We start from the raw sequence: 12,615 nt of genomic DNA, 5'->3' as shown, positions 1-12,615 counted from the left end.
GTCTGGGTTCAAACACTGTTCTGCCACTTGCTGTATAAACTGTGGCAAAACTACTTAACTTCTCTAAGTTTAATCATATCTGTAAAATGAGAATACCACTAAACACAAGGTATTGTGAGGATTAAATGAGATAAGATGTCCTTAAAGCCAACATCATAGGCCCAACAGATGAAAACTACATTTATAGAAGCCACTCAAATACAAATGGCCAAACACTATTCCATTTTTAATCACTTAGACAAAAATTTAAAACATACAAAAGTACACAGAATAAAATAAACACTCATAATCCCACCATTTGTTCATTTAACAAGTGGATAAGCATATCCTTCAGACTGCTCACTGGTTCAGAATTACTTCCTAGCCAAGAAAGAGGAAAACTAAACAAAACATTTTGTATTTACCATTCTTTGAAGTTTGGAAAACAAAGTAGTTTTTCCCAACATAAACCCTAGAAACAATCAGTATAGTTTAAAGGACGGGGAAATAATACAAACAGAAAACATACACAAATGCAAATCTTTCTCTAACCCAGACCTTTCTAGATTCATATCTAGCTATCTACTAGAATATTTCCATCTCAGTATCTCAAAGGCCTCTTCAACTTAAAATGTCTAAATCTGACCTCCCCAATGCAGCTCTTTTGCATGGGAGATGGATGGTAATGTTCTTCTCCCATGCAAAAGATGGTACGGTAATGCCATAGGAGATAGTATGGTAATGCCATGGATGGTAATGAGATAAAAGAGAAACCAGGTATCAACCTTAACACCTCCCTCTGCCTCACCCTCATCTGATGAATCAATATTCACTTCTTAAACCTCCCTCAAATTCACTCCCACTTCTGTGTAAAGTCACCACATTCTTTCGGCTTATTACAATAGGTCCCTGCCAGTTTATCCTTCACACCAGAGCTATAATTATTTTTAAAAGTAAATGTGATCAAATCATCTCTCTTATTTAGAAGTCTTTCCATGAATTCCTATATGCTTAGCATAAACTTCACACTCACCATAAATTCTAGTTTGCCTAGGAAGGTCTGTTTACGCCTGTTGTCCTGGCATATTAACAGCTCCTCATGTCCTCAAAAGCTTTGCAATCCAGAAGGTAAATTCTATGGTCATTTTACTCTCACAGCCCTTCATGACAGCTTTTGTATATTCTGTAGCTTCATTTCTTGCTATTTGAACACCAAGCCATGGGACATTATTTTGGTGTCTCAGTTTTCCTCAACAATTAGCTAATCCCTACTTATCCTTCAGTGATCATTTTAAATGCCACTTTCACAAGGGGGTGTTTAACATCTTGCACTTCTCCTATCATTTTATGGTACATGCTTATTTGCCTCCCTAAAAGCACTGTGAGGACAAGGCTTATATATGTCTAGTTGTTCTCTACACATGCAGCACCTAACATATTCTACGCTAAGGAGACCCAAATGAAGATGCCGCTCCCCTTTCTAAAAATTCCAGTACAAGGTGAGGCTCACATACAAGCAGACATAATATACTGAGATGTGTGCCAAGAGACCTACTGGAACAAATCCCTGGAATAATATCTCAGATGTGATTTGATGGATAACAGAATGCAAAGAAAGGGACTTTCAGATAAACATATGCAAAAGGCCTAAAGTACATGGTGCATTGTAGAAACAGTAAGCTGCTTGCTATGCTTATCTTTCATTAGCCTTTCACCCCACTTTCCTCCCTCCAATACCATAGTTGCCAAAGAGGGAGTGGATGCAGATCCACAAAGAGCCTTAAAAAGCCATGCCAAGCAATTCAGACTATCCCCAGGTGGCTGAAAGCCAGTGAAACACTCTCAACACTCTCAACAGTTACTGGCAGATCAATTTCTATTTAGAATATCACTATGACAAAAGATATATTAAGAGAGTTTAGGAAGATTAACCAGGAGCTCATTACAATAATCTAGGAGAAAAATAAGAACATAGAGAGAACTGAGAGGAAGGAACAGCCATGAGAGATATTGAGGTAATAACATGAACAGAATTAAGTGACTCAATAGAAAACTGAGGGATGCTTCCTTGGCCTCTAATTATCCTGAAAGTTCCATTCATAAATAGGTACAGCAAGTATATTAGTTTAATTTCCAAGTATTAAGATAGTATTTATAATACTGCTAGTATAATGTATATAGATGTGGGAAACTTTTTACTATGAAAATAGCTAACTTACAAGGAAGGTAAAATTACACATGCAAACTCTCGTAAGAAACAGTTTATTTTTGTCTGGAATTTGAGAGACAAAAAGTTAAATTCACTGAGGTAAAAAAAAATCACAAAGTGAGCAAAATTGTAATTTACACAAATATTTTACAGTTTTGCATTGGTGTAGTTACAGTTCTGAATTGGTAAAATGAAAAAGGGAAAAATGAAGGGAAGAACAACAAAAGGAGATAAAAGAGATTTGGATGAGGCTACAGAGATACAGATAAGCAAAGAGAAGATCTGAGTAAAAAGGAGAGGACAGAGTAAAACAGGTTTAAGCCAACTCTGAAGAGCCATACAGATTACATCAAGCTTATTCTCTACCAGAGCACTTTTCATGTGGATAATGAAATCTATTCAGTGGGTCACAACCAAGAAATTTTTTAATGAAATTGAATATGAAATATAAGACTATATCAGTTGTAGCAAGGAAAATAATTGTTTTCATAAACCTATAATTTCATATATTTATAAATATGTACCAGATTGTAATATAAAACAGATCTTTATTGAGGGTAATTGGCAAAATGGCTGGAAGATGATTGCTTTAGAATAATTACTATCAGAAAAAGTCTGAAAACTATTGCCCAAGGAAAAAGTTTAGGGTTTAGCATAGTGGCTCACACCTGTAATCCCTACAATTTGGGAGACTGATGTGGGAGGATTGCTTGAATCCAGGAATTCAATACCAGGTTGGGCAACACAGTGAGACTTAGTCTCTACAAAAAGAGAAAAACATTAGCCAGGTGTGGTGGCATGCACCTGTAGCCCCAGCTACTTGGAAGGCTGAGGTGTGAGGATCATTTGAGCCTGGCAGGTAGAGGTTGCAGTGAGCCATGATGGCATCACTGCACTCCAGCCTGGCAACAAAGCAAGACCCTCTCTCTCTCTCAAAGAAAAAAAAAAAAAATCAGAATGTCACTGCCTCCTTTTGAGATGCTAATTGTGGTCAGTATTCATTTACTTACAAATACCCATATTCTGTTTCTGGATAGAACTGCTACAAATTTACTGGGGCACATATTATGCAAGTAGTAGTGGCCCTCCCTAAGCAGAGAAATATTATAGTATCCAATTCCTCAAGGCAGAGGTTCCCTAGCCTGATGCCACACTGTACTGTTAGGTCTCCTGATATTACAAATGCTCAATCAGGTACAATACTGTTTATTCCAGCAAAGACAAAGAATAGTTTACGTGGCCTGAAAGAGAAAAGAAAAAAACTCAGAATAATGTTTCTTAATAGTCTCCACCTGCACTTTAAAGAGGAAGCAGAGATGAGAGGAAAGGGACCTCAAGTAAAATAATGTTCTGCAGTAGTTTTCAGAGTAATTGAATTTAATATATAGGAAGAACCAAAATGTCGCTCTTCCAGCATGCTGTTTTGCAGAGCAGGGACAGACTTTGGAGCAGGCTGCCTTGAGTTCAGATGTCAGCTCTGATACTTGCAAGCTGGGTCCTTTAGAAAGTTAATCACTTTGATTTAAGTATAAAAATAGGGTGAGTTTCAATCTCAGAATTGTTTCACTAAATAAAATAAGTAATGTATCTAGCATAGGGTAGACATTAAATATTAGTTCTTACGATTAAAATTTAGTAAAAATTTAATTTTTATAAAAATTTAATAACATTTTGCAGTAAAGTTAGAGCATATTAGATATTCAGCGCAATGGGACAATGAAGAAAATTAAGTTTCTTAAAAGACAATGAATCTCAATATATAAGGGAGAGAAAAAAGATCTTTATTTTTGGTGGAAACCTTTTTTTTTTTTGTCATTTGATGGTAAAATTGGTAATAAGACTACTCTACTCTAGAAGTCCTCTCTTGGGGAACAAACTGGGATTAAGTCAGACTCTGAGAAAGTAAGTTACTTGAGACAGGATATAATTTGCCCAGCATAGATCCAGGCTAGACATGGGTCTAATGAGAATCAAATGCCTGGGCAAAAGTGGTAGGCTTTTATTTTCTGTGCATTGGTACCAGATATTTATCCCTCAGAACTTTATTATTTACTGGCTCCAGAATCTACAATGGCTGCCTATGGATTTGAGACCAAGTTGTGAAGGTGGTAAATAACTGATCCCCACTGATTACCAACATCAATTCCATACAGAATTCAAGTTTTTGTGCCTAACTTTTCAACCTCCTTAATCTAGCATCACCCTACTTTTAAAATCTTATTTCCCACTATTGTTCAATGTCTACTTGCTTAAGAAAGAAACGATTTACTGTCTCCATTTATATGTAATCTAATTCAAGCACTTCAGAAATGGCCTGCAATATTCTCAAATAGGAATTGAAACCTTAATTCTCCTTCCCATCTCAATATATGAGGGACTGGACTTGCAAACAAAAGTAAATAAGACATCGACATTTCCCACCCTCACGAAATCCAACAGTTTAGCAAGTGAGAGATTAAATTATACCACCATGAAATCAATGCCACAACTAAGGTAGCATAAGGTGCTATGGGAATGCATAAGGGATTTCCACCTCTGCCTGATGGAGTCAGGAAAACCTTTAACCTTCCGTACACAATCATGTTTACATGTACTTTTACCTTTCTGCCCACATACTCTTCATTATTTCTCCTTCCCTACCAAACTTCTTTTCTTCTTCTCCTTTGTCAATCTAAACAAATCCAAACTTCAAGGATCAATACAAATTTTTGCTTTTCCAAGGTATCTTTCATTCTTCTGTTTTCTAAACTCCTACTACTCTTAGTACTTCAGTTTACATACTTTTGTTTAAAACACATTAGTCCCTCACTCCTCCCCCCTCCTCCCTAGCTATATAGCAATTCCCCTGAATTTTTGGCAGACACTTAAAATCTCAACAATCCACCGTATAGTATCATTTAACTGATATTTCAGCATATAATAATCCTATGTTCTAGTACAGATTAACTGTCCAGCACTGACTATTACAGACATTCTCAGATCATTTCCAATGATACAGCCTATTTCAAACATTTTACCAATTTCAGCCATTACACATTTCCAAGCTCATCAGTTCAAGATTTAGTGAATGAGTTCTAGTATGCTTCTAATGTTTTAGATTTTAACATGGACTTTCCCCACTGTGGAGACTAAAAACAAATAAGCATTCTATCATGACTTAGACACCTTACAAATTCTCCCCAATCTGGTCTGAGAATATTTTCCCCAGTGATTAAGTCAGCTCAGGTTTGTCTACTTGTTTTACCAAAAGGGGCAGTGCAGAGTTTCTCACAATATATGGGCCTTGCCCTTTCATCTTCTACTTTTATTCCTGTAAAATAAAAATTCATTCTAGCAGGCTTCAGCCTCTCAGTGTCTTAGAAGGGAGAAAAGGGAGCATATGAACTAGCAACTGGCTGGTAAAAGGGACATAGCTGAAATTCGAAATAGATTTTAAGCTTCATTTAGTTCCAGAACCATTAACGAGTTTCTGTGCAACTACTGATAGATTCTCTGGTTATCAGGTCTTCATTTTTCCCTGTTAAGGTTTATCCTAGCACTGTGGATGACTACAAAACTAGTATTTCCAGTGCAGAATAAATATAAAAATATTAAAATAATACTGAGAAAATGTTCAAGTTTGCTTAAAAACAGAAACTTTAGAGGTAGATAAAAGGCAAAGAAGAGCCAATAAAAGTATAACTGATGCTTTTGAAGTGAAGAAAAATGAAGTTCAAAGATAGTAACAAAAAAGCTATCTGAAATAAACACCTGATACTGCAAACCAAAATGGCTAACCTTGTCTCAGGAAAAACTGATATGTAATTACCATTCCCAAGGTGGAAAACAAGAAGAAACAATAAAGGCAGTTTAAAGTGGAGCAGTGGGAGTATTAGTTTGGCCTCAAAGTTTTTTACTACAACACATAATGCCAGAAAGCAGGACAGCAACGTCTACATAGCTGTGAGGGGGAAATACGTAAACTAAGAATTTTACACACAGACAACCTGCTCTTAGACAAATAATTCTCATGCACCCAAGATTTTAGGGAACACAGTAATTATGAACTCTTCTTAAAAAAATTTCATTACTCTGAAATCTAGCCAACTAGGTGATGAATCAAAATAGTCAAGATTAGGCCAGGCACAGTGGCTCACGCCTCTAATCCCAGCACTTTGGGAGGCCGAGGCGGGTGGATCACTTGAGGTGAGGAGCTGGAGACCAGCCTGGCCAACATGGTGAAACCCCGTCTACTAAAAATACAAAAAAAATTAGCCAGGAGTGGTGGCATGTGCCTGTAATCCCTGCTACTCAGGAAGCCAAGGCAGGAGAATTGCTTGAACCTGGGAGGTATAGGTTGCACTGAGCCGAGATCCGCCACTGCACTCCAGCCTGGGCGACAGAGCAAGACTCCCTCTCAAAAAAAAAAAAAAAAAAAAAAAAAAAATAGTCAAGATTAGAGGAAAGTAAAAAGGACTGGTGGTAGGGACTGAATCAATTTAAATGGAAAACTAATAGTGAGAATCTTTGGAGTTCAGGTTATTGAAGGAATGCACATGGCACAAGGCTTAGTAATACAAAATAAACTTTAAACAAAAAAGTGGGGTAGGCAATATTAGGAGAAAAAGTGTGTACAAGTATGTTCATCTTTTATATGAAGAAAGCAAACACTGCTGTCTACAGTTGGAAAGCAATTTTTATAAGTGAAGCTAAAACTCACAACTTTTAAATAATTTTCCTCATTAACTTGAGAACTTCAAGAAACTAATTTCTTGTGGTAAAGTATATTAATTCAGCAATCCATTTCATTCCACTTTCATTTCCCTGCCTCTTCTGGTTAAGTGTAAATGAAATTATCTTTAGTGTTTTTACTAAAAAATGGCATGATCCAATTTTTTCTAGTATTATATCCATTTATATGTATAGATAAATGTCTGGAATGATGCATACAAATGGCAATTAATTTGTTACTTGGGTGGTGGAATTTCCCCCCAACACCATTTTTACTTTAATTAACATGTATCACGTTTTAAAATCAGCCATTATTGTTTAAAAAAAGAATACAGAACAAACGTCCTGCACTTTAATTCACAACATTTATCTCTTTCTAAATTTGGCTTAGCTCACTGTCAACATCTTATCAGTCAACAGAGATGTTTGCTCTTGAATGCAGAATTTACTCTGATTTTCCTTTGTATTCCTCCAAGGAAGGATGGTGTAACAGTTAAAAATGCCAAAACCTTCTCTATTCATTATTTAATTTAATCCTCACAACCCTGAGGCAAGTACTTTCCCTTTTTACAGAAAGATGAAATAATTTGCCTAAAAGGTCACATAGTTGTTATGTGGTAACAAGAAGATTCAAAAATCAGACTACAGAGACGAAGCTCTTAATCGCTAGGTTTAGAGTAAGATAGGCCTAGGTTCAAATCCAGATTCTGTTACCAGGAGTGTGATCTTGGGTAAGTGACAAATTTATCTTCATTTTTTTCCATCTTCAAAACAGACAGGTTACCATGCTACCTCATTACATGGTTAAAAAAATCAATAAAACTCTTGGTTCTCCATTTGGCACACAGAAAGCATTATATTTGTCAATAAGTTTCAAGTTCTTGTAACAATAAGACCATCAAGAAGAGTATGATACCACAAAGGTAACAGAAAATAAATGGCAAAGAAACTTAAGTCATGCACCACTGAATCTTAATGAAAAGTGTTTTCATTTTTCTTTTAGTCTGTTCACAAAATACTATGATATTCAGGTATTATATAAACAACAGCTCCAGAAATTATAAAATTAAGTAAAATATGACATAACATTAAATCAATTTGGGGCCAAGCAGAATAGATTAAGTTCCTGAGCATGAACGTTACTACTTGGCCCCATTTAAAGTTGCATTGGGCAAACTAGTCCTATTTGAGGGAAAAATCATCATTTATAACCACTGCCTTAAAAGTAAAACTATGAAGAAATTCTATACTGTTTATCTCTGAAAATCAGTTTAACTTTTGACTCTACTTTCAAACCCTAATTACTTCAAACAAAAATTTCCAAGGCTTCTCTGTCCCCTGAAAAATGAACTTTTTATCGAATAAGGAGGGTATAGAAAATGGATTAAAATAGATAGCACTGATATTAATAAGTAACCTGGCTGAAATAAAAGTTTATCTGCATATTTATAATAATTAAAGAACATTTGAAAATAAACTTAATTGACTTTTGAAAGAAGCAATCTCCATCATTTAAAAAGCCACTCTATGGGCGGGTTGCGGTGGCTCATGCCTGTAATCCCAGCACTTTGGGAGGCTGAGGCGGGTGGATCACAAGGCCAGGAGATAGAGACCATCGTGGCTGACACGGGGATTTCATGGCATGAACCTGGGAGGCGGAGCTTGCAGTGAGCCAAGATTGCGCCACTGCACTCCAGCCTGGGTGACAGAGCGAGACTCCAAAAAAACAAAAAACAAACAAACAAAAGGCCACTCTATGAACCATAAATTCTGAAGAGCTAATCTTTTCTATCTTCCAAGAGACACATAATTCATTATTTTGACTCTAAGTTTTATCATAATGACATTTCCAGGTATCAGCAGTAATAATGGTATATTACATTTAATAAATAACTGGGTTAAAAAATAATGGAGCTTCAATATCACTGAATACATTAGTGAAACCTAAGAGTAGAGACTGCTTTTCTAACCCCCAACAATCTGCACTAAAAGGCATACTTGAACATGCATACCTTAAGTCATCACTTGGTTCTTTTTTTACTGGAATTTCCACATACTTGGAGTCTGTTGATTGGTGCTCTCCAGGAACATTGGGCTCTTGGCTTATCCTGGGGACCTCTGAAGTAAATGAGGGCTCCCCTTCATTGGAGACTCCAAAGAGGTCTGGGTCATCTTGAATTACATCAATTAAGAGGACGTCATCTTCATATGCTTTAAGAATATCTGGAAATCCTACTTCTGAAAAATTCTTAGTTATTTTTCTACCCCTAACTTCACTGGAAACTGGTCGGAATGTTTGTTTATTACAGCAGAAGGAAGGACTTTTCTCTACATACCCAGGATCACAAGAAAAAGCATTATTTTCAACTGTGAGAGAAGTAACTTCTTTATTAGAAACAATATTGCCTGGTTCAGAGAAGTGATTAGATGGTTTGCTACTGTTACCGTGCTTTGTAAAGCTTGGAGAAATACTACAGGAATTCTTATTGTAGAATGAGTCAGAACTAGCTTGCACTGGAGTTACACTATTTTGTATGCTCAAAGTTTGAGGTCCTAACATCGTCATGGAGACATTTTCTTTACTCCTATTCTGTCTTGTATCTGCTCCAGATAAATTGTCCAGAAGTTCTAAAGGACTGTAAGCTTCTCTCTCTGATGACTTGGCATTTACTTCTTTTCTTTTTTTTGTTTTATTCTTAAGTAAAGGAATTTTAAAATTAGTCAGTCGTCCTGTGTTCAATATTTTAACCAAGTCTGGAACTACAAATGTTTGTTTAGCAACACATGCTTTTCGACGAATACTTTTGCCTGTAGAGTTATTTGCTTCCTGACCATCTTTGGAAGCTGCTGTCAAATTAAGTTTTGTTAAATTTCCTCTATCTCTTTTTTTATTTCCTGTTAAGCTTTGAGTCTCAGTGGTTAATTGAGTATCTTCAGTAGTGTTAGAAATTACCTCTGACCCACTTCTGCTCAGTTCCTCTGATTTTATTTTTTTATCATCCTTGATTATAGGTTCCTTTATAACCATTAAAGTACGTTCTACTGCAGGAACTGAAAACAAACAATTCAAATTAGAATCTAATTTTTCTTTACTTGAAGATTCAGTATTTGTTTCTGTTAAGGAACTTTGTAATAATAATTTGGAGTCGGTTAAGTGGGTCTCGTTTGTTTGGTGTTTAGGGACATCAACTTTCTTACAACTTTCCTGAGACCCAGGAAGAAAGTAACTTGATTCTGGCAAGGAAGCCTTTTTCCAACACCAGGCAGATATTCTAGCACATGAATAATAGGGCCAAGTTCTTTTACCAGTCATAGGTATTGTTCTCTGACAGCTTAACTTCAATTCTTCAGAGTCACTTCTTAAGTCTTCCCGTGAAGATCTCCTTTCAATATTGTACTCAGGTGATTTCCCTATGAAGCTTTTCGATTTAAAATCCTCTTTCAGCGCCATGTTTTCATATCCTAAGGGTTCTGAAGCATTCTCTGTTTCTTCTTTCAAAAGTGGTTCGATGGTTTTCTGAAACACAGCATTTACATGATGTTCAGAACTTGTTTCTTTTTCTACCATTTCTGGGACACTTAATAAATGATCCATCAAAGAGACTGTATTATGGCTTACTTTTCTCAAAACATTTAAAGGACTTTTAGTCTCTGCTTCTTTACCATCAGCAATCATTTGATTTTCTTGCAACATCAACTCAGACTTGTTATACTCATTAGAGAAGTTCATCTGAGTAACTGTTTCATCCGCTTTTTCAGACAACTTCATCCTTTTCCTGGGTTTTCGCCCAACACTGCTCTCCTCTATTGAATATTTATTTTTTTCACGTTGAAGGCAGGGAAGCAAGCCATTGATTTTACTTTGGTATAAATCACTCTCTTCTGGTAGTAACTTATTTACTCCCATTACATTTTCTTCAGTTTGTAAGAGTTGAGGAATACTACTTGTGTCCCTCTTTTCTGCAAGACTTCTAAGGTTTTCTTTCTTTGAGAAATTTTCTGCTACATGCATACATCCACCATCAGGCTCATATGGCAGGTTGTTTTCATCATTACAACCCTTGGAATGGGGAAAACAATTGCAATCACGTAATTTAAAAATGGAATTATTTTCTACTTCAGGTGACAAGATGTTACAAGAATATTTTGGAGTATTCTTGTACAATTCATCTTGGAATTCAACCTTAATATTTTGTGTAGCCTCATTTTCGGTTATTTTGAGACGTGGGTTTTCTAAGCTTTTAAGTTTTTTATTTCGAATTCTTCTTTTAATACCTTCTACTATACCTTCCTTACCCAAAGACCGCAAGCACTCCACTGTTTGGAAAGATTCCGAACTAGTTAATGATTCCTTTCTTACCAGGTCAAACCCTGGCTGTGGATCATCACTTGAGGCTTCAGTAACTTTTCTTTTTTCCTTGGCTGATCAAAAAACAAAAAACAAAACACATCAGAAAAGATTTTATATTGAGGAGGAAAATGCAATATCATTGAAATTAAAAATTGTGAGGCTATCATTTTTATTTCCCTGAAGAGCTGTATGTAAATACACATTTGTTTTTAAATGAAAGCCTTAATTTCTGTTAAGGAATTACATATAAATCTGTATAAATTCTAAAGCAACTGAATAACGCGTATAACATCGTCATCTCATACTAGACAAAATGGACCACAAGTAGGAATTCCTCCTATCATAATTCTGACCAAGGACTCCTAACGGGAACACCCCTTTTAAAGAAATCCATTTTTTTCCATCTCCTGGTCAACTATGTGCATCAGAAATAACCATGCAGGTTCAAGTTAAAGACTAGTAGTAAAACAAAGATGGAGCACGCTGAGTTGCAAAGGCTAAAGGTAAGTGATCGTGGGTTCTTTCTTACTGTGTCTTTCCGTTTGCAAGGGGAGTTCAGCCTCCTTTGCTGCTTCCAAGTCTCGCCGGTCTGACGGGCTCACCTGGCCCCTGCGCCCCTCCACCCGACGCCTTGCGGCCTTTCCAGCCCCTGATGCCGCAACCGACTTGTCACTTTTCACCTCGCCTCTCCCAGGGGTGGCCCGGGCCACCATTCTCCTCTTTTGCCTATTCTCCCAGCGCCCCCCAGCCTCAGGGCCGCAGCCTCCCGCCGCGCCTAGCCCTGGCGCCTGCCGCTTTCGCAGGTTTCGCACTTTGCCTTCAGGCCCTGAGGCCGTCGTGGGGCCCAGGGGTGGAGGTCGTCGCATGTGCCCCGGGGCCGGCCCGCCGGGGTCCCTCTGCACCAGCTCGCAGGAACCCACCGCGGCGCAAAGGCTGCTCCCCCCGCCAAGCACCTACTGCCCTCTGACCCACCCCACACCGCCAGTCACCACAGCCCAGGGCCGGAAGCGGAAGTGGGGCGCCTAAGCGGAAGTGGGGTCTAGTGTCTGGGGCCCCGACTGGTGCTTCGGGATCCAACGGGCAGGAGAGTCGCGAGTTCCGTGCCAACATCTTTCCGGAGGGCCTCTCGCGGAGCCCGGAGGAAGGCAGTGGCCGCGCCCGATTTCATTGCGAGGGACTGTAGTGAGGCTCATCACATCACAGACCTCCGTTGTCCCTTCCACTAGGCCGAGCTTCCTGGAACCGTTCAGGGCTCATTCTCCCAGGTGCTGCTCCTCACTCCTTGGCTGCTTGCAAAGGCTACTGTCAGCCAGTGGCTTCTAACTCCACACCAAGTCTCCCAGAAGCCCCTGTCTAAAAGCCTTCC

The 12,615-nt window shown here is 38.0% G+C and overlaps 1 protein-coding gene across 1 annotated transcript in view; it reads right to left on the bottom strand.

Moving 5' to 3' along the window:
• The window catches only part of TOPAZ1 (testis and ovary specific PAZ domain containing 1), a 92,827-nt gene extending 80,544 nt beyond the window's left edge, over positions 1-12,283 (bottom strand). Inside the window, exons 1-2 of the mRNA XM_010374345.2 lie at positions 11,779-12,283; positions 8,911-11,320 (exon numbers count right to left, since the gene is read on the bottom strand). Of these exons, the coding sequence (XP_010372647.2) occupies positions 8,911-11,320; positions 11,779-12,115 (2,747 nt within the window). The 5' untranslated portion in view covers positions 12,116-12,283. The remainder of the gene's footprint in view (positions 1-8,910; positions 11,321-11,778) is intronic.
• Positions 12,284-12,615: the final 332 nt, after the last annotated feature.

Source organism: Rhinopithecus roxellana, chromosome 1 (genome assembly GCF_007565055.1).
Source record: "Rhinopithecus roxellana isolate Shanxi Qingling chromosome 1, ASM756505v1, whole genome shotgun sequence".
In the NCBI taxonomy this organism is placed as follows: Eukaryota; Metazoa; Chordata; class Mammalia; order Primates; family Cercopithecidae; genus Rhinopithecus; species Rhinopithecus roxellana.
The sequence above is the reverse complement of the archived record's forward strand: the minus strand, read 5'-3'. Positions and strand labels throughout refer to the sequence as shown.